Below are 23152 nucleotides of genomic sequence, written 5' to 3'. Positions count from 1 at the left end.
CCTATAATGTGTATTGGGATGGGTGTACAATAATAAAAGTTGGTTTCTCATTAACATAATATTGAATTCAGCTAAGCTCTAATAATTGGGATCATTATGGGAAATTGCATGGCTGGTGGTCTTAGTAATTACTAATGGTTTTCAGTATGCAATATCTCAATGTAGTGTACATCAGGCCTGGCCAACCTGTGGTCCTCTAGCTGTTGTGAAACTACACATCCCAGCTTGCTCTGCCACCGGTTTTTCTATTAGGATATACTAAAACTGGCAGGGCATGCTGGGATATATAGTTTTACAACAGCTGGAGAGCTACAGTTTGGCCAGACCTGGTCTACATGGTAAATCATTGGTTCTCAGGGGTAGATTTATGATCCGACGATCAGGGGTATATGCGCTATCCCCGTGCCTTATGGCAGGGGATAGCGCTTCCCCTGATCTATCACACTGTGCAGGTGCTGTAACGGCGGCGGTGGGGGGACGGCGTCATAGCGCATGTACTAGTTTTAGTACAGGGCGCATACTGCATATCTAATTTATGAACGGTCAGCATCGCTGACCGTTCCGCCGCCTGCAGCTATCGACTTCGACAGCTGCAGGCGGTGATGCCCTATGCCTACAGCAGGGACAGCGCTGTCCCTGGCTCTGAGCTGCGCTGGGATCTCGCGTGAGTAGCGAGATCCCACGCATGCGCAGTCCAGCCGGCCGGGGAGAAGCAGACAGCACGTCAGTGTTAACTGACGCGCTGTCAGCTGGAGGAGGTATCGCCGGAGGGGGGAGTTAACGCTCCCCCGCTTCGGCGGCAAGATCTTAGATCTTGTCAGTGTCCCCTCCTGCTTCGCCTCGCTAATGAGGCGAAGCAGGGAGTGTTATAGCGGCGCTCTTAGCGCCGCTTTAATAAATCTACCCCTCAGTACCCCACGCAGCTCATGTTTCCAGGTTACCCGACAGTAGCACGGGCACATTTTAATAAATCCACAAGTGACCTGGAAAACATTAACTATATGGGGTCCTGAGGATTGAGTGTGAGAACCTGTGTGGTAAAAAATAAAAAAAATTACAAGTATATCATATTGACAAACAGTCGGGTTTTTAAGATGTGTGAATATTGTACATACAATTGGTAATTGTTGAATTCTAATTAGGAAAGTAATCCTAAACATTTGATTAAATGTACGAGTGTGCAACTTAAGCCCCGTACACACTAGCCTACGGGCTCTACCACGGGCTCTACCTGCCATATCGTAATGGTCTCAGCAATAAGCCCAGGCGAACGAAATTGTGCATACACACTGAACAATATAGTCAGTGACGCCTACTGCATGCCTTGTTGATGATATAGGAAACATTGAACATAGTGCGGGAGTAAGCATCTTTAACGATATTGTGTATACACAATAAGCAATTGTCTAGTCTGTATGGGGCTATAACCCAAAGTGCTGGGACAGATACCATGGCAGTGGAGTGAAATTTCTGCAGTGCATTGTTGTACTGTACTACATATCAGCACAGGGTGCCTTTTGACATGCAACATGTGCTGCCCTGACCCTGCACACAGATGTCTGATTATTCCGGTTTGGCTATTAATAATTGAAAGCAACTTATAGATATGTGTAATAATATCCACATCTATACAGATTGACAATACAACATCTGTGTAAAATGCTATGGCGTATCAACTGTTACCTTGTTCAATCTATTTGTGAGAACATAAGTGGAATTAAGAACTACTATATGGACCTCCATACGGGATGCAGTTAAAATCCTGGCGGTCGGGATCCCGGCGTTCAGAATCCTGACGGGCGAAATCCCGTCACATTCTCCCTCCGTGGGTGTCCACGACACCCCTGGAGGGAGAATAAATTAGTGTGCCGAGCGAGGCACCGGGCCCGCTGCGTGAAGAACGCACCGAGCACGCAAGGGAGGGCGATCCACGTCCCCCCCTTGTCGGCATTTCGGCTGTCGGGATTCTGAACGCCGGGATCCCGACCGCCGGGATTCAGTACTGAATCCCTCCATACTCACTTGTCCGTATCCTACATATGTTTTGAATGTTTTTTTTTTTTTGCAATTCGACAATTGCCAATTCTAAATACAACTAGGTGATTCATCGCGCCCTACGGGCGCTCTTCACACCGTCGTAAGGGGCTGCGCCCCCTTAATTTGTGAACATTTGTATATGAGAAATATGGTTAGAATTGTATGAAAGATGCCCTGTATTGCAACTTAGGTGTCCGCGAATCGCGGGAGGGGGGGTCGCGGAGGGTGCCGCAAATTGCAGGAGGGGGGGTCGCGGGGGGTGCCGCGAATTGCAGGAGGGGGGGTGGATGCTGCGAATCGCGGGAGGGGAGGGATTGCAGAGAATCGCGGGAGGGGGGTCGCGGGGTGGGTTGCCGCAAATCGCGGGAGGGGGGTTACGGGGGCGGGGGTTGCGGCGAATCATGGTAGGGGGGGTCGCGGGGGATGTGCCGTGAATCACGGGAGGGGGGGTCACGGGGTGGGGTGCCGAGAATCGCGGGGGGGGTGTGTGTGTGCCGTGAATCGCGGGAGTGGGGGTTGCGGGGGGGTGGGGGGGTGTGACGCGAATCGCCACAAGAAAAAATCAACACAGAAAGGTCAACACATGTAAATGTTGACATAAGTGTGGCACTTCATTGGTGTCCATGTCGACACATGAGAATGAATATGAAAACATTCAAAAAATGAAAAAAAAAAAACTCATGTCAACCTTTTTCATTGTCGACCATAGCCATGTCAGTGTTTTCCATGTGCAATTTAATTCTGGAGCTGCCGCGAATCACGGGGGGTGCCGCGAATTGCGGGAGGGGGGGGGGTCGCGGGGGTGGGTGCCGCGAATCGCGGGAGGGCGGGGTTCACAGGGGTTCCGGTGGGGGGTTGCCGCGAATTGCGGGAGGTGGGGGGTCACGGGGGGTGCCGCGAATCGCGGGAGGGGGGTTTGCGGGGGGGTGTGACGCGAATCGCCACAAGAGAAACTCAACACAGAAAGGTCAACACATGTAAATGTTGACATAACTGTGCCACTTCATTGGTGTCCATGTTGACACATGACAATGAATATGAAAACATTAAAAAAATGAAATAAATCTTCAAAAACTCATGTCAACCTTTTTCATTGTCGACCATAGCCGTGCCAGTGTTTTGCATGTGCCATTTAATCCTGGGGCTGCCGCGAATAGCGGGGGGTGCCGCGATTTGCGGGAGGGGGGGGTTGCGGGGGGTGGATGCCGCGAATCGCGGGAGAGCGGGGTTCATGGGGGTTCCGGTGTGGGGTTGCCGCGAATTGCGGGAGGGGGGGGGGGCGCGGGGTGGTGCCGGGGTGCCGCGAATCGCCGGAGGGGGGGTTGCGGGGGGTGTGACGCGAATCGCCACAAGAAAAAAATCAACACAGAAAGGTCAACACATGTAAATGTTGACATAAGTGTGGCACTTCATTGGTGTCCATGTCGACACATGAGAATGAATATGAAAATATTCAAAAAATGACAAAAAAACTTCAAAAACTCATGTCAACCTTTTTCATTGTCGACCATAGCCATGTCAGTGTTTTCCATGTGCAATTTAATTCTGGAGCTGCCACGGGGGGGGGGGGGGGGGGGGGGTGCCGCGAATTGCGGGAGGGGGGGTCGCGGGGGTGGGTGCCGCGAATCGCGGGAGGGCGGGGTTCACAGGGGTTCCGGTGGGATGTTGCCGCGAATTGCGGGAGGTGGGGGGTCACGGGAGGTGCCGTGAATCGCGGGAGGGGGGGTTGCGGGGGGTGTGACGCGAATCGCCACAAGAAAAAATCAACACAGAAAGGTCAACACATGTAAATGTTGACATAAGTGTGCCACTTCATTGGTGTCCATGTCGACACATGACAACAATGAATATGAAAAAATTAAAAAAATTAAAAATAAATCTTCAAAAACTCATGTCAACCTTTTTCATTGTCGACCATAGCCATGTCAGTGTTTTGCATGTGCCATTTAATCCTGGGGCTGCTGCGAATTGCGGGGGGGGGGTGTGCCGCGAATCGCGGGAGGGGGGTCGCAGGGGGGGTGCCGCCAATCGTGCAAGGGGGGGTCGCGGGGGGGTCCTTTTTGCCGCGAATCGCCGGAGGGAGGTAGCGGGGGGGGGGGTGTTTTTTCCGCGAATCGGGGGGGGGGGGGGGAGGGGGGTCAGGGGGGAGGGTTTACAGCGATTCGTGGGAGGGGGGGTCGCGGGGTGGTGGTTATGCCGCGAATTGCGGGAGGGGTCGTGGGGGGGTTCTTTTTGCAGCGAATCGCGGGAGGGGGGGTCGCAGGGGTGTTTTTGCTGCGAATCGCGGTAGGGGGGGTCACGGGGGAGCGGGTATTTTTGCCGCAAATCGCGGGGGGGGGTGGGGGGGGAGGTTTTGCCGCAAATCGCGGGAGGGGGGCGCTCACCTGGTGGCCGTGGAGTAGCAGTGCTGGGCAACATGGGAAGGCAGTGTCTGTGGGCTCACTGGGCTGGTTCTCTGTCACATACCTCCCAACATGACCCTCTCCAGGAGGGACACAATGCTCTGTTTCTAGACTTCCCCTTAATGTATGATTGCCATCACCTGTTTTAAACAGGTTAATTTCTCAGAAAGGTGTTCAGCACAGATGAAGGCAATCACACATTAAGAGGAAAGTCCAGGAACAGAGCGTTATAGACACAGACACCCACTTTGAGTGACAGATGTAGCCAAATATATAGGAGATAGTCACATGTCTTGATATACTGTTTTTAAATATGATATATTTGTAATAATGAAATTATTTGCTATATAGACTATATTCAGATAGTAATTATTACCTATAGTTTCCCCTAGCAGGATATGCTTGTGTATAATAGGTTCTACACATGTGAAGCGTTAGTGCATCCACTCCCTTAGGGGGGTATTCAATGTCAGGGGAACGGCTGTCGAGCAAGCTTGACAGCCGTTCCCCTGTCCCGTTCTCGCTTTGCTCGATGTGAGCTCGGCGGTCAGGATTCAATGTCCCGGCCGCCGAGCGGTGAGAAGGGGGCGTGGCCGCGAGTTGAGGACGGAAATAGATGAGCTCCGGCTGGGAGCTCACCTATTTCCGGCTTATCTCGGCAGAACGAGCCCGGGAGCTTGTAATGTCGGGCTCGTTCTTCGGAGAACCCCTGTTCAATGCTGTCGGGGAAGACAGCATTGAATAGGGCCCCGCAGCCATCTCCCCTGTCGGGTGATGGCTGCAGGAGGACGACAAGGATTGAATACCCCCCTTAGCAGCAATTTGCTAGACCCCTACTCTCAATATAATGCAGCTTTCATGTGTATTCTGAATCTCAAAATATTCCCAACTGAAAAACACAGCAGGTGCACAAATGTAACACATCAGTTCTGTGCTAGCAATAAATGTAAAAGTCATATTCTTCATATAAAATAAAAAAAAAAAAATGCTGATACTGCATGGTGTACATATAGGACAGCATAAAAAAAAATACAGATTGAGATTACATGATGCAATTTGCTAAATTTCCAGCAGAGTGCGCTGTATTCAGCTAAATGCGTCAAGAATCAGCTGTAGAAATAAAATGACTCCCTTATTGCAAGTGTATTTCTTGTGAAAACACACAACTGTATTTCTCATTATCTGACAGGATATTCTGTACAATGCAGGCTATCATGCGCTCCATTCCATAGTTTACTAATTAGTGTTCCCTGCAAACAATATAGACTCACCTTCAGGACCACAGGTTTTTCAAAGTTATAGATAGAATGAGCTTTCCTCTGAATGAACTTCTGAAATTCTGCAGGAAAGTGCAAGAGATGGTTTATCAGACGCAATATAATTATACACATTCTATTGTTCAATTAATATTGTGTATAATAATTAGTGTTTTTACATTCAGTTTAATTATGGTGCTCAGTAACCACAGAGTTGAATCAAGTATGGTAACAATTATCTGTAAAATACTCATCCCGTGCAATAATTCAGAATTATCCTCCCATGTGATAGCCCTGACATAAATACTCCACCCCTAAGATAGCCCTGGGGGGGGGGGGGGAATACTCCACCCCTATGATGGCCCTGGCAGGAATACTCCACCCCTATGATGGCCCTGGCAGGAATACTCCACCCCTATGATGGCCCTGGCAGGAATACTCCACCCCTATGATGGCCCTGGCGTTAACACTCCTCCCATAATACTCTTTCCGGACTCTGAAAAATACAGCTGGGGTTCTCTAGACTGTCTGCTACAGCTTTGCTCATTTTTCGTGGTTCCTATAGAGGGGTACAGGACGATCAGCTAAGGTGGTTGATCACAGACTGTTCTAGAATTGTACCTCCCCATAGTATGCAACAATGATGTATGCTGGAAGTTTACACAGATGGAATATATTGTAAAATAATAACCCACCACCGTTAAATTTACTTGAGAGAAACACAAGCAACACTATATATACCAAAGTCTGCAAGTAGTAAATACAGAGAACGGTAGGTGGCTCAGTGACCATGACTGACCATATGAGGTACAATATAAACAGTATCTTACCATTGTGGACCATTTGGAAATTGAATGGCTCCCCATTATACGTGTCCTGCAAGTGCTTCATGGCGATTAACAGACACATTTCCAGAACAGACAAACCTGGAGCCAGAAGACATCATACACCTTTATCTATACCTCTAACATAATATTACAATATTAATACAGAGAGAATTTATGTTTTAACAACCACATACATGCTGAAGAGGAGAGTTACCAAAATAAATGTATTCATGATGGACTAATATACTGAATATATCATAAACATATTTACTATAAAAGAAAGACACTTTCAATGTTTTATATAAACCAAAGTATAATTCATATAGTCAAAATTCTCATATGAATATGTAGTATGAGTTTGTATGACTGAGTTACGAGCGTGCTATGTGTGAGCCTCTTGTCACACCGCAACAGCTGCTGTGACGTGTTGCTTCAGATCGTTTACAAATACAGCCATTTTGCTTACATGACGCAATGTCCGCTCACTCAATACTGATGTCACAAACAGCTGCAGTCATAAAAACTTTCATCACAGAAAACCTAAACAGACATCAAACCAGTACTCCTATTACTACGTTTTGGGCTAATCCTCAATTTCCTCCTGGCCTTGAGAACATATTTATTTACAGTTTCTTTTATAGTGCAGCATATTCCATTGCGCTTCGCAATTGGAAACAACAGTGATAAAACAAACTGACAGAGGTAGGAGGGCCCTGCTAGCAAGCTTACAATCTATAGGGATAATAGAAAGGATACAGGAGGATAGAATTCCATAGCATGGCAGTCCTACCAGATTACATATTGGCCCTTATTTTGGTTCACTGGCAAAGGCAAATTCCTTCTCAAATGGACAAAACCATGTGCACTGCAGGTAGGGTAGATGTTACTTAGTGTTCATTCTAGCACCCGCTATCTTTGAAAATCCATGTAGTTCCTCTTCCCTGCCTGGGGTGTCGCTGTCTGCTGTGGTGTTTCTAGCACTGGTCTGGTTTGCATATCAGTGCTGATATACAGACCACACTGTGCTAGAAGCACTACAGCAGACAGCGACACCCCAGGCAGGGAAGAGGAATTACATGGATTTTCAAAGATAGCAGGTGCTAGAATGAACACTATTACTTGTGAAGAGAGAGTTAGATTTGGGTGGGGTTTTACTTCAAAGTGAGATGTAAAAATAAAGCAGTCAGTATTTACCCTGCACAGAAACAAAATAACTCAGCCAAATCTAACTCTCTCTGCACACGTTACATCTGCCTCCCTGCAGTGCACATGGTTATGTCCATTTGAGAAGAACCAGAATAAGGGCCATTGTTTCCTGAATTGAAAAAAAGGGCATCTCCACAATTTGAAACATTTTGGACCCAAGTGGTGCTATATATACCCCTTTTCTACGTTGGCTGATACTTATTACGTATCTAATTGTCAATTCTTTATGTATTTGCACAATCATTACCGACAGCAATGTGTAATAATGTTGTAATAGATCCGATGATATCATTATTAAAACCTAACAACATCCTTGAATATTACATGAGAAATCTTTACTCTGTTCTTGTCACCTCGAGAAAACAACTGCATAATTCTAATTATTTATTCAAAATGGTTACCCGATATTCCTGACCTCCCCGCACTGCCTGGGTGGTTTAGTAAGTTGCCTCTTACAATGAAATACCTACAATCCGCTGCGATATGAAAAACGCACCTTAAATTTGTAACTAGAGCATAGGTCTCTCCAAAACAGCGCTCTTACTTTGTATCTTGTGATACAGGATGTTGCTTTAAATGCAAAATGTCCAATGCAACTTATGACCATAGATTTTGTGAGTGCGGCAGGATCAGACTTAAGGTGCCCACAGACGCATTGATCCCGGTGTGCGTTCTGTGCTTAACCATACCTCCCAACAGTCCCGATTATCAGGGCCTGTCCCGCTGTCCCTCCCGCGGCCGGCAGTGTCCAGTGGTGAGGGGGGGCTGTTGGGAGTCCCCCCTGTCGGCTGCTAAGCAGCGGGGAATAAACGCTGTGCGCATGCACACAGCGTCTATTCCCGCAGCCAGGGGGCTGGGGGCATGGCTAGAGGCTCACAGAGCCTCTGGGTCATGCCCCCATAGCGGCAAAATGGGGGCGTGGCCTCGTGGGGAGCCGCGAGTATAGACCACGCCCCCAAAATTTGGCCACGCCCCCGAAAATTCCGGCGCGCACCAGCGTTGTCCCGCCTCCTCCTCCATCAAAGTTGGGAGGTATGGCTTAACTAGCACACATAACATCGCATCGTATGCCTTGTGCATGCGATGTGATGCTATGCAATAAAAAGATACTACAAAAAGTATGTGCAGCACATACTTTTTGTACTGTGCGATGAGGTGCCGCGGGAGCGCGCACCCCATCGCATAGCATCGCACCGCCGGGAACGGTGCGTGTGTGGGCACCTTAAACACTATATTCTCTTTAAAATTGAGTAAACATCCCCTGGCTTGTCTATTTTTATATTTTCAATATACAGATAATCGCAGTCTTAACTATTATACTTACCAATGCAAAATAAATCATTTTTACTTATTGAATTCAGAAACAATCTCCCTCAATTGTTGAACTTTATAAAGCTTTGTTGAATACTCTGTTCTACTAAAGACAAGCCATTGTACCAGATGTAGAAAAGGGGGCTCCTAGATTCTATAAGAAATGGGATATACTTTATTTATATCAAGTCTAGATTAATACACTCAATTCACTGGATTCAGATTTTTTTTTTAAACTACTACTTGTTTCTTCTTGTTACGATTGGATAACTTTCTAACTAAATGATTTTATAAACTGAACACATTACTTTTTGTTAATCCAAGAAAGAGGGGTCAAAAAAAAAAAAGTTAATGTACAACATGATATAAACTGGTTTCTGCTTTCATTTTTATGCTATAGGATTGAATATATTACTTGTCTATGTCTTTCGTCTCTCTGTCCCTTCCCCTTTGTGCTTCCCACCTCTTATTTGTGTTTTCCCATAATAAGTTGTACAGCTGATTGGCTTTTAAATTGTATTTTGACTTCCAAACCAATTCACTTTTATGTAAACCTGTATTTTTTGTTAAGCTCTTTTTCTAAAGTATGTTCATATTTACAATACAATGTCAAAGAAGGTAACACTTTGGTATTTTCAACTCAAGACACTTTGTTGCAATGTAAAACTTCCTTTATTGATGTTCAACCATTTGTACAATAGTTTGCACTAAATATTTACATTTATATGTATATATACACTGATTTACTACAATTCATTTTTTACTATTTGTCAAAGTTGTACACTCTCTATGGGCCAGATGTATCACCTTCAAAAAGTGGTGAAGTGGAGAGTGATAAACAACCAGCCAATCAGCTCATACCTGTCATTTTTCAAACCTAGCCTGTAACATGACAGTTAGGAGTTGATTGGCTGGTAGTTTATCACTCTCTATTTTATCGCATTTTGAAGCTCGATACATCTGGCCCTATATACTAAAATAAAACTTTCATCATGGGACTTTTTTGTGGTTCCTCCACTTCATGTAAGTGTAAACGACCTGAAGCAACGCATCAGAGTAGCTGTTGCTAAGAACTTGCTCTGGTGTGTTTGGAACAAATTGGATCATATGCATATCTGTCAGATAATAAAAGGCTCACACATGGAACATTTGTAAGTTATAAATTGATTTTATAATGTTCTTTTATACTAATCCTGTATTAGTAAATGAATGGACCCGACCTCTGCTGTGTCATCTCAGCTACACCGCTCCCTCAGCAGCCCCACTGTCCAGTTATTCTTACCCTCTCCCAGTTTTCTTCTCTACCTGCACTGTACATGCAGTTTGAAGTACATGTGCCACAGCCACAATTAGGTCATCAATCAAAACATAATATTTTAATAATATAAATATGTCAAAAACTAAAGCAATGCATTTGGGAAAAGGTGACGGAAATTGTATACAAGTATAATAAATGAAAGTCATCTGAATGTAGAGAATTAATGTGCACATTTAAATTTCATCAGAGTTTAATACTTTCCAATTAATTCCTTTCTCTAATTCCATAGGGTACAAAAGCTGATTATGGGTAGGGGAGTTGGCACTTTAAACGTGTGGCAGGCTCCTCCCCCTCTATACCCCTCCCAGCTGAGAAACTGTGCCTGCGGAGAGAGGGGAAAACCAACTACAGAGGAGGAGATAAGCATAAGAGTCTGGTAGGAAACGAGAAAACCACAGAACAAAACATACAACAGAGGATAAGCAACTGTAACCCCAAAACAAAATAACATAACTGCAGGGATAGAAAACAGTGCAGGGTGGGCGACCAGTGTGCTCTATGGAATCAGAGACATAGATTTATTGGTAAATAACAAAATCCTGTTTTCGCTCTCTTCCATAGGGGACACTGGATGCTGATAGATTACGCAGGAGATGTATTACAGCTCCCAACCGGGGAGGGAGAGTACTATTGTCCGTGCAAAACCGCTCAGACAAACTATGATTCAGAAGCCACAAAAGTATCAATATAAAAAAATATGATAAAATTAAACAAACTTATGTCAACCCGACCAAGTAGTGGCACGACAGAGCTGCAAAGCAGACATCCTACGGCCTGCCGCCCTAGAAAAGCCCACCAAATTAGTGAAATTAGTTAAAACAGAAGACGGTAATGGTCGAGAGGCTGCCTGATAAATCCAGTGGGCGTTTAGAAGCTGGCCAACCCTGTTTCTGTGTATCACAATGCACAAATAGGGAGTTGGTCTTTCATAGTTCTATCCACATAAATGTGAAGAGCTTGCAAAACATCCAAGGACCTAGTACAGTGATGGCTAACCTTGACACTCCAGTTGTTGTTGAACTACACATCCTAGCATCCCTGCATCAGTTTTAGCATCGCCAAATAGTAAAACTGTAGCAGGGCATGCTGGGATGTGTAATTCAACAACAGCTGCGGTGTCAAGGTTAGCCATCACTGACCTAGTATCTGGAGAATTCTCCAGAAAAACTGGAACAATAGGCAAGTTGATGTGAAAAGACGAAACCACCTTTGGCAAACACCTTGCACGAGTACGAAGTTCACTCTGTCATCATGTAGGTACAGAGACTCACAGGCAAGAGCTCCAAACTTAGTCACTCACCTACTTGAGGCAAACGCCAGAAGCAGATCCTATTTCAGCAGATACGGTTAGCGAGGCAGAGGCCTAGGATCGTCTACCAGGAGTGATAACAGATCCTCATACTGTACCATGCCCTGCAAGGCCAATCCAGGGCTATTCTCATGACTGCTACCTCCTCTCGCTTTACTCTTTAGAGCAGACATGGCAAGGGAGGAAATGTCGGAACAGGTACACTTACTGTAAAGGTCAAGGTGCTGACAGCCCTTCCCCCGCCATCTCCCCGGGTTCAGAGTCCTGGAACAGTATAGAGGAAGCTTTGTGTTGTGCTGGGAAGCCAAGAGATCTGTCTGGGAAAGGCCCCAATGATCCACCAGGTGTTGAAAAACCTAGGGATGAAGTATTTTCTGCTTAGGTACTCTGCCTCCCAGTTTACAACTCCCGTGATGAAGAAAGTCATTGTTGCCAGAGAATAAGTCTCTGCACAGTAAAAAATGGTAATGTCCTCCCTCATGACCGCTCTGCTGCGTGTTTCTCCTTGCTTGTTGATTTATGCCACAGCAGTGGCATTGTCCGACTGGACCAGAATTGACTGACTGTGGAGCAGATGACAAGCCTACCACTAGGCTCTGAAGATCGCTCTAAGTTCCAGGAAATTAATTGGTAGATTATATTTCCTCAGCAACCAAAGGCCCTGAAATTGAGTGTTCTTGGTCACCATACCGCAGCTGTGGTGAGGCATCTATCTTATGAGCACTTAGTTCCAAAAGGATGGTCCTCTCCTTGCAACTACCACAAAAGTAATATTGTCTGAAGGGAGAGGTACTAAATTGATGCTCAGATACAGCTGTGACTTCGATGGAGCCTTATAGATCATCAAAGTATGTTATGATGTAAACTGGTCAGGTGAGGGGGGAAGGGGTATAATGGTGGAGGAGCCTGCCATACATGTTAAAATTTAAAGTACCAGCTCCCCTAATTACCAGTCTATATCCAACATAATCTACCAGCTTCCATTGTACCCTATGGATAAGAGAGAAGAGGTTCATGCTAAATAGACTTGTATGAAACATAGTACTCCAGACAGTCTAAAATGGTTCAAGACAGATAAAAGAGAAAATGCAGGTGCACACTTTAAGAATTCAGAGCACTGCTATTTCCAACAATTATAAGTAATGGGCCCCATACATCAGCAATTAATTGTGACAATCCTCAGATCTCGAGATGATTGTCACAATTAATCTTTAATGTGTGGGCTCCCCCTTTTGGGGATCCAATTGATCCAAATTGATCAGGATGGCCAATACATTGCTGAATCAGATTTTAAACATGTTTAATAATCTGGTATTGTCTGCGGTTGTTTTTTATATGTGTGGGCGTTCCCGTTTCTTCTTCTTCTATTTACATTATGAAAAGAAGTATCTGAAATGACAATCGATTGAGGTGATGTATGGGCACTTTCCAGATATGAAGATGCAATCTTTAGATGGGAAAAATCTGCCGATCACTGAAATAAATCTGTAATGTGTGGGCAAGTCAAATAGAATGTAACAACCATTTATCTGGCCAAAAAAATCACTGGATCTGGAAAACCATTAATTGTGATTGCTGATGTATGGGTTCCATAACTCTGTAATTTAACATGGAGTAAAATTGAGGTTCTTATAATTTTTTGAAAAAAAATGTGTACCCACCTACCATCGCCAGGTGACCTCATCAGGTGGATCCCTAACATTCCTAAAGTTCAAGTCCAGAGCAAAGAACTGCCACCTCCCACCAAGGCTTTCTACAAAGAAGATGATCCCACCTAATCATACTCACCATGCAATATATTCACTTTTGAATCCAAGCTGCGGAGTCTATGGGCTTCCACTAAGTCAGCAGCATTCAGATGAGGGTGAGATATGTTTATGCCACATAAAGCCAGCAGCTGAGGATCCAATCACATGTTAGATACTGGACCGTGATTAAACTATACTTAAGATAAAATACATATGTGACAACTATGTGCCCCCAACATCATTATTGTTCCTTAAATCACATGAAGGCACATAGACATATTAGCGATGAGCGGCTGCAGTACATTTTGGAGATGTGGCAGATTTCCCCTAAAACTGATAAGCCTGGGCTTTGTGTGTGTGTGTGTGTGTGTCATCAATAGGTACCGTTTGTCATTCCAACCATGTTCTTATGATTTGCAATGCATTTGTCGTACAGCAAACACATGAGGGATTGTAGAAACTGGCACATACTGGTGCAGGGATTGCAGATTTCTGAACCAACAAAACTTTAACAATTGTTCACATATACTGTACATTACTTCTTGGGTATGTTTGCTTATGACTGTATGTATGTATGTATGTATGTATGTATGTAATTGTTGAGTGGGTGTACCCATCCATCAGTAGATTGTACAAGCCAGCACAGGGTATTTCATAAAAAGCATGCACATTTTGTTGAAAGCAGGAATGACCTCACCATCATCTGAGATTATAATATTAGGAGAGATAATGAAGCCAAGCAGGAAGACACAGACATAGTGTGTGTGTTGGAACCTGCTCATTCCACTATCACAGTAGTGATAGAAGCAAATAAGAAAAAAAAAAGCACCAACATAGGATACTGAAAACTGCACATAAGACTAACAGAGCATGCATAAATCGGAGACTACTAACCAATAGCATGTGCAGTGATCGCAGGTCTTTTGAAGCGTGAAATTGCCTCTGAAGAACATCCTCAACGGTTTCATTTTCCAAGAGACTCTGAAAACAAGAAAAGTATGGGGAAAACCAACAGAATTTACATTTATAAATAAAGCAAAATCACCTCCAACATGATAACTATTTGCTGAACTTAGTCCATCTGAGTACAAAACCTATGGTCACAGATTGAAAAACTTAGTGTTAGGAACACACCTGTCTGCTACACAGTAAGTGTCATATATTGTTAGAAAGCTCATACATTTGCAATATAGGGACTCAGATGGATGCATGCAAATTACATATATTCCTAATAAAAGGCTTATTTTTTTTCTTACCCTAGTTCTCCATTTTTTCCATACATGGGGGACTGGTATCTAAAGCCTCCACATCAATACCAAGTATATAGTTATTAGAGGTTGGTTTCGCATTTTCGGTGGATTTCTGAAGCCCGCCAATCATACAGATTTTACAATATAATAGAACTTTTAATCACCATCAATATTCTACCCAACAAACATGGATGTAACTAGGGGTGTGTGAGCAGTGCTGTCACACACACAGGAATAGGACCCGGCGGGGGGGTGTGCCCCCAGGAATGTGCCCTGCAGTCTGTGCAGTGAGTCATGACAACTTCGCAATAAGTTTCCTTAGATGTTATCCAAAAATGCAATGAATATTATCAAGATATGATAATCCTCTTTGTCTTCTACAGTGATTTTCCTAAGCATATACTGTATGAATATCATCTTACAATGAATTTTTAAGATCACGGCTTGCTGCTATTGGCCTTCAATAGCCAAGCCCATTCTGCCAAGAGGCCAATGTTATCTGTTCAACTCTTCTGTTTGAATATCCTATTGTAGACCCAGTATTCAACAGGTAGGTCCCTCATACAATTAAATTAGGTTTATGAAACACTACAAAAATATTAAAGCAACAGTGTGACCTTAAACAAAGCCGCGGTGAACAAAACAAAACGCGTTAGCAAAACAATTGGCTAATCCAGAGGAGTATCTTTTGCCAGACACCTGCTTGAACCAGCTTCAACCTTTCTTTCCAACTTGGTACTTTTGGACTCCACTCACAGAGAGCACCATCCACTTGGACAGTCGTCATCTAATGAGGTTGCACAACTTCCACAAGAAGCAATTCTTATCCCTAAAGCAGTGATCTTCGTGTTCATGCGACTTGCAAATCCAGTGGTGATGTATCGACCTAATACTGGATTGAATAACTATTAGGAGCCATTACCAACTTATAAATCCTAGGAAGGACAGAGCCTTATAGGGACAAGCAGGACACATTCCTCATTAGGAGATTAGACATATTTTATGTACCCCTGTATGCCAATTTAAAGGCTCATAGTTATACATTTATTTCATTACGCATTTAATATTTTCCAATCGATCCTATGTATAAGACATGTATTTTTTTTAGTGCTACTCTTGATCTCTTTTTCTTCTGTGAAGAACACAGAAGCCATTCAGCCAAATCTAGGACCCGGTATGATATTTAGGAGTCCCTCAAAAGAGAAGCTCCAGCAGTAATTTGTATTGTTACTTGGCTACTTTTACATGGTCAACAGTTACCATGTCAACATTAATGACGGTTGACATTCTTATGTCAACCTTATATTATAATGATAACAATCAACCTAACATACCAGACCCCTTGGCTCCAGGTATTGATATTATGTCCTGGGTATATTAGACACTCTGATACAGCTGCAGTCTAATATTAACAGGTCATTGACCAGCTTAAATAATACCTGAATATTTGTATTCCATTTCTCAGCAAATTGTGAATCAGGAAAGCCAGGAGCCAGTGACAGGATGTCCTTAAATGCCTGCAGGTACTCTGAGAAGCTGAAGGAGTTCAACACATGAATCTGCCTGTGGGAGAAGCGAGACTTTACCCTCTTCTCTAGGAGCTCCATGACATCCTGCAATAAAGAGCTCTATTGAACCAGGGAACGCAAGTAGTGTCAAATTTGCTAAAAGAGACCAATAGTATCCTGCAATGGATGCGAATTCTAGATATACAGTGTCAGGGGCATAACTAGAACTTTGTAGGCACCATAGCAAAATCTTGAAAGATTGCATTGCAGCAGCCTTCCCTTCACGGTTTGTTGGGTCCAGGGCGGAGTGTCCTCTGGCAGAGGCAGCAGCTCCTGGGATATGGGCTCAATGCCGACACTGAGAGCCACAGGATTCGGAGGAGGCAAGTGTACCTGCTCTGCTGCTGCTAGCGAGGAGGTTCTACAGTGCTGGGCGGCGCGGCTGCTGGTAAGGGTAGGCAGCTCCCTCTTGCCAGCCAGCAAGCTTGCCTCCACCGGAGCCTGCCACTGTGGAGAAAAAAAATGCAAGCAAACCGTCTGCACCCTGTATTGTTACGCCACTGGACATTGTCTAGTTAGAAAGTCAATTGGTCAACCCCAAAAGTTCGACATGCAATACTGTAGATTAACAGGTTCAGAAGGTCGACATGGGAAAGGTAGACAGGGTCAAAAGGTCGACATGAAAAAGTTAGACACATGGAAGGGTTGACGCAAATTCTACAAAAAAGAAAATGGTGTCAATGTCGACAACTGTTGCCATGGGATCCCCAATTAGGGACAGTAAGATATTATCTCTCTCTGTCGTCAAGTAAGAACAAGCTGGTGAAACATGAAAAACTCAGGGCGAGTCTGTCATGTGAGGACCTTTTTCATGTCAACCCTGTTCGACCTGTTGACCTTTTTCGTGTCAACCTTTTGGACCTGTTGACCTTTTGGGGTGGAAGTATTGACTGTCTATCTAGACAATGTAGAGCTATCAACCAGTTAAATGAAGCCCACGTGGATTCCCAGGGGTACATTTACTAGGATGGGAGTGCTATTGAAGATTGAATGTTGCCCATAGCAACCAGAGTCTACTTATTTATTTAATACCTTCTAGAAGATAATAGAATCTGGTCACATATTCAAAAGAACTCCCAATTTAGTAATACCCCTTTTACATCATCCCTAATAATACGTGTAAAGGCTCTGGCAAATGTTCCGGGTTGAACGCAGATCACTGTGCAGTGTAATTTATCACCTGTAAAAAATGGCACATCAAGTAACAAATCGGATGCAAGCCTTCCCGGGGAGCTGCCAGAGGAGGTTAGGGTAAATCAGGTCGGACTTATGCCTCAGACAAGTCAGACCTGTGTATGTGCAGCTTTAGAGAAGATCTCCCAAAGCAGTGAACATATGAGCAATAGCACTGGTGGCACTTTCAAAATACAGCAACGCTTTTAAATAACAGAATAAATGAATAAAGTATGACGACAACATGAATATAAATAGAATTACAACAGGCATATTAAGGATCTAGTGGGAGGGAGAGGCCACAAATCTTGTCACTGCCGAGTAAGGATTTATTGTGTAAACACACTTTGTATTGATTTTCATTTACTGGCAAGTCCATTTCCAATCGATAGCTACGGCCATTAACTATGTGCTCCATCTATACACCAAAACAATGTCCAGCTAACCAGAACATCTGACTATATCAGTTATTGCCACTGAAAAGCGGGAGATGGTCTTCCTTAAAAGCCCATCCGTCTCATTTGGAACTTTAGAGAACACTATATATGTAATTATTGTATATACATTACATAATGCCAATCTTGTGTTAGGTTTCCAGGTTAATATACTGCAAGTTAAATTTGAAGTTAAAGAAAGGCTCAAATAATGTGTTCAGTGACCTTGTACCTCAGTTATGCTGAATAGCTCTTGGTTTGAGATTTTATTAGTTTGCAAGTGAATTTAGGGGTCTGATTATGGACCTTATTCTAATCTGCTCGCTCCCCTGCGTGTTCGCACAGGGGAGCGACTGCTCATGCGCATGTACTGCCGCTTGGTGCGAGTGGCCACAGCTAATTGATTACTCGCCGGCCACTGGCACACAGCACTGCCCAGTGTTTCATGGGCGATGACATGAAAACGCTGGGTGTTCCCATGGTGATTTCCGCCGGGTGGCGGGCAGCTGACGCGGGTGGCGGGCAGCTGACGTCAGCTGCCCGCCTGTTTCCCATACAGACCTAAAGGCCCCACACACTCTAGAACGATTTTTTTGGGCCGATCGGTCATCCGAAAAATCGGCCGATTTTTACAGATTATCTGTAAAAATCGCCCGTATTCTCTTGATTTTTCAGCCGATCGTTATTGGCTGGGGGGGGGGGGGGTTAATACATCTCCCCATAACAGGTGCCCACTTCTCCTCGTTATGCAGGAGAAGCGGAATACGTTATTTGAGAGGCACTAAGGGGGGGGGGGGGGGTTTAGTACATTTGCCCCACTGTGTGCTGCATACCCCATGCTCCACTGTATGCTGCATACCCCATGCCCCCAGTGTGTCGAAAATAAGGGCTTTGGCTCACAAGGAGGGCGTATCCTGTGAGACCACACCCCTGTAGGCCATAACCTCTTTATTTTGTGAATGTGTATGCCTTTAGTGTGCACAAATGTACCTATTACTGCTAACCACCCCCTTTCCCCTATCATCACTTTTTTCTAGATCCACCCCTGCCAAAAAGGTGCATGACAGAACATTTAACTGAAAATAGAACATTTCCTTATAGCTATGCTCAGGAATAGAAAACAATGGCAAAACCTTTAAAACTATGGAAACCATTTTCTAACAGGTGAGACACATAATTAGAGTGCAGGAAGTCCCCTTATTAGCATCTGTTTCTCCATGAGGGGTAGATTTATTAAGCTGGTGAAGTGAAACTGTCTGGTTTTTATCATCGGCCAATCAGTTCCTACCTGTCATTTTTCAAACCAAGCCTGTAACTTCACAGGTAGGAGCTGATTGGCCGGTGATAAAAACCAGACAGGTTATCACTTCACTGAGCTTAATAAATCTAACCCTCTGTGAGATGCTATGGCTGAGATTCTCAGGTAGAGGACACAACAATAAAAACACAAGAGCAAGAGCAGAGAAGAAATGTTTCACTCACCAGTCGACACGTGAGTCCAATAACAGCGACAGGAGTCTGTGCTGACTGTGCAATATCAAACAGATTATAAAGCAGTGTCTGGTTCTTATGATGGGCAAACAGATCAAACTCGTCTAGTATAAACAGCACAGGGCAACTATTGGTGCGGTCACCTGGAAAATGAAAACTTATTGTAATTTGTTTACAGAAAAAACCTCGATAAAACACTATTCAGGTGTCTTGCTTGCTACAGATAACCCCCTCATAACCTCACTCAATAGCTGAATGGGCTGTCCCATACAGTACTGACGGCTTCTGCTCAGTGATGGGACCTGGGATCCAGGAACCTGTCACTGTAGAGAAGCCCGAATTATGGTGCCACCCGAGTGCAACCCACATCTTCCTTGTGATGCCACTGCACCTGAATGTCTCAATAGAAATATTTGGCCTACTGGTGCCGTGAAAAACAAAATTGGCCTTTGGTTGCTGTTAGTCAGGGAAATTTGGGAACCACTATAATAGAGAGAGAGCACACATTTACTAAAATCACATTAAGCATTTATTAAGTGGCTGCATGGGGAACAGATCTCCAAAATAAATAGTCAGTAGGAAAAACAATTAATTGAAAATAACTAAAGAAGCTACAGATAGATGTCCATCTTGCCAACTTGCAAAGACTATTATCGATGCCAGAGCCTTCCTCGCACAAGGTGATTCTGTTCAAGTAATTCAATTCAGCGCAATATAAATAGCGTCGGGCTTGAGGTCCCTGAGCTATTCAGCTGATGTGCTGTTATGTCGTAGAATTGTCATTCTCCCACCTTAAATCATGAGTTTAGTCACAAGCCAGGATTATTCAGCTTAAGTGCCTGTCCTGATGCTGTTTTCAACCAAGCTAAAGGAACAAAAATATAATATGGGTGTCTTTGGTGAAAACCACCCATAGAAGCCCATGCAGGGGAGGCTTGCTGGGACTTGTAGTTCCAGAAAATAACCCATTAGTTGTTTATTCTTATTTTTACACTTTATGGATATCAGCCACCGCCCAGGGGCACTGGGGACAGCCCCAGGCTTTAGACTGGGCTGGGGGTGCCTTGGGGGAGGGGCGCTTTACTGGGGGGGCCTCCACTCCGCCAGGATTCCAGCTCGGGCTGACCAGCCATGGGTTAATGCTTTGGTCGGGGGAGCTTGTATAAAAGTGTCCCTCCGTTGTGGCATTAGCCTGCTGGCTGTTTGGGCCCGGTGCTGGTTTACAAAATACAGAGGATCCCGACTCATTTTGTCCCCGGTATTTTGGGAACCAGGACGGACCCATGAGCCTGGTGCCGGTTATAGAAATACAGAGGGACCCCAACTTTGTTTCCCTTTGTGTTTCTGCAATCAGGGCCAGGCTCAATGAGCCCGGGGCTGGGACCCCATACCGTTTTTTAGAAATTTTATTTATTCTGTTTTTTTTTTTTTTTTACACAGGGCAGCATCACACAGATCTGACTGATCCGTGGGATGCTGCTACAGTGTACGTATTTGGCTGCCGGGAAATACAGCAGCAAAATACGAACGGCTATGCCATTGGAAGATACTCTTAGTAAATTGCCCATATTCTCCATTCGTCCGATTACGGCCGACCCCAGTTGTATCCATTTGTACCGCGAATCGGCTGTAAATGGCGATCTTCTTAAATAATTTTTCATGATTTCGATTCTATGTGGTAACAAATGTCTGTTGTATCCATGCAGCTCAGGAAGTGTTTCCTTTGGTTGTCAGCTGCATTTTTACAAAAAAAATAAAAAAAATAAATTTTCATCAAATTCTGTGAGGGACGTTCCATCACATGTGGCATGTCTTACAATATGACTCTGTAACAGTACTGAAAATAAACAACCTATACTATTCTAATCAATCCCACTTCCAATAATGGTATCATGTGCAAGGGTTCCCATGGGGTATTAAAATAAATTTGTATTAATAAATTGTGTAGTAACATTAATAAAACTAACAAAAATACCAGGGATTAGAATGATTAAGTTCCAGTTATTACGAGATGCAAAACACACTGTTTGGGCCAGTGGGATACTACTACTAGGTTCTGGTAGCATCATCCAATCCTCTCACGCTTTCCCTGCTGCCTGTCAAATGGATTAATTCCAATGATGAAGTTGCTATGAGTCCCAGAGTGCAATGTGCGCTCCCAGCCAATCAGAGACTGTGAGAGGGTACATAAAAAGGACTCTAGCTCTTCTATTGCAATGGATATTGGGAGTGGACTTGACAAAATGCCCATTGACATTTTCTGGTTTTTGGAATAAAAGTTTGTTAGGCATACTTACCTGTCCCCTGGTGTGCCCGGTGGTCCCTCGGCGTCCACATGGTCCCCTGGAGTCCACAGCAGGCCTTCAGCATCCTCTCCGGCGTCTCCAGCGGTCCCAGGAGTGCTTTGCGCAAGTTCCCAGGTGCGCCGGTGACGTCACCGGCGCGCGCGCACTCATGCAAAGCACTCCTGGGACCGCTGGAGACGCCGGAGAGGATGCTGAAGGCCTGCCATGGACGTCGGGGGACTTGGTAAGTATTAAAAAAGGGTTGGGGGGATGGGGGGGGGGGGGGGGAAATATTCGAATTCTTCACAAAAAAACCCACGGTTTTTGGAATAATTCGGATACGGGATGCACGGCTAGGGGATACTCTACCTGTACTACCTAATGCCAACATGTAACAGAATTAGGTGTTTAACAAATGCACAGTACTACTGAGACCATTTCTGCATGCCATTATCCAACCAGTGTAACTTGCAGAAACAGGTTTAGTAATGCATGTGGAACTCCATAAAACCATAAGCAGTAAGCTTTACTAAGAAAACCACTTTACAAAGTGTATATGCCACATAAATCAGCACCTGGGGAAGGGGGGGGGGGTGCACTCACCTGTTTTTAAAGCTTCAAGTAGAAAAGAAAGATTTTCTGCAAAGCTGCCCTGTGAAGTACAATGCATGGTTATAGCCCCGCTGAGTACATAGAGAGATCAAAGGGCATAAAAGGTCTACAATAAAAGGATCCCACAATCAAATTACAGCACTCTTGAAAACAAGCTTCAGATCAATGTATACGCAGTCATTTACACTGATATGGGTGTGTAATACCCCAGTTTGGATGGATGTGTTCTATATAATCCATACACAGTTACGAAAATCACACACTCTGCTAAGACAAAAAGAAACAACTCTTACGACACCATGAGTCCTGCATCAGTGATGTCACTAGCTTATACCACTTTCACACTGCATAAACGTTTTAAAAACCGATATTATGAGATGGTATTTAAAACGGGTCTGAGCCTTCACATTGCAGTAGATTACCGTTTTAACCCCTTCCCGACATTTGACGTATATATACGTCATGGCCGGGAAGTACTTCCCGACACATGACGTATATATACGTCATGACTTCAAACTGTCACTGCGTCTAGAGACGCAGTGACAGAGGGACGATATCTGCTGTCCCTGACAGCAGACATGTCCCTGCATGCCCAGGGGGGGCTGCGATGCCGCCCCCCCGTCGGCGATCGCTGTGATTGGCTGTTCAGTGTGAACAGCCATTCACAGCGTTTTCTGTGTCACCGGCGAATAACGTTCGCCGGTGACACGCGATCTGAGGTGATTGGTGCTGTAAAGTACAGCACCAATCACCGCGGGGTGTAAGGGTGACACTGGTGTCACCCAACCTCACCCCGCCCGCCCCCAAAGGCCGTGATTGGTTCGTCGGACCGACGGACCAATCACAGCCATGGAGGGGGGTTTAAACTAACGGTGACTGCACTGCAGACGCCATTCCGGTCTGGAATAGCGTGCAGTGCGGTCAC

At 44.6% G+C, this 23152-nt stretch overlaps 1 protein-coding gene across 1 annotated transcript in view; it reads right to left on the bottom strand.

Moving 5' to 3' along the window:
- The window catches only part of ORC4 (origin recognition complex subunit 4), a 72639-nt gene that overhangs the window by 309 nt on the left and 49178 nt on the right, over nt 1-23152 (bottom strand). The window contains exons 7-13 of the mRNA XM_083153844.1: nt 22219-22267; nt 19322-19473; nt 16104-16277; nt 14309-14395; nt 13455-13563; nt 6526-6621; nt 5711-5778 (exon numbers count right to left, since the gene is read on the bottom strand). Of these exons, the coding sequence (XP_083009970.1) occupies nt 5711-5778; nt 6526-6621; nt 13455-13563; nt 14309-14395; nt 16104-16277; nt 19322-19473; nt 22219-22267 (735 nt within the window). The remainder of the gene's footprint in view (nt 1-5710; nt 5779-6525; nt 6622-13454; nt 13564-14308; nt 14396-16103; nt 16278-19321; nt 19474-22218; nt 22268-23152) is intronic.

Source organism: Crinia signifera, chromosome 7 (genome assembly GCF_055691185.1).
Source record: "Crinia signifera chromosome 7, ASM5569118v1, whole genome shotgun sequence".
NCBI classification, from domain to species: domain Eukaryota; kingdom Metazoa; phylum Chordata; class Amphibia; order Anura; family Myobatrachidae; genus Crinia; species Crinia signifera.
This window is presented reverse-complemented; position numbering and strand designations above follow the sequence as displayed.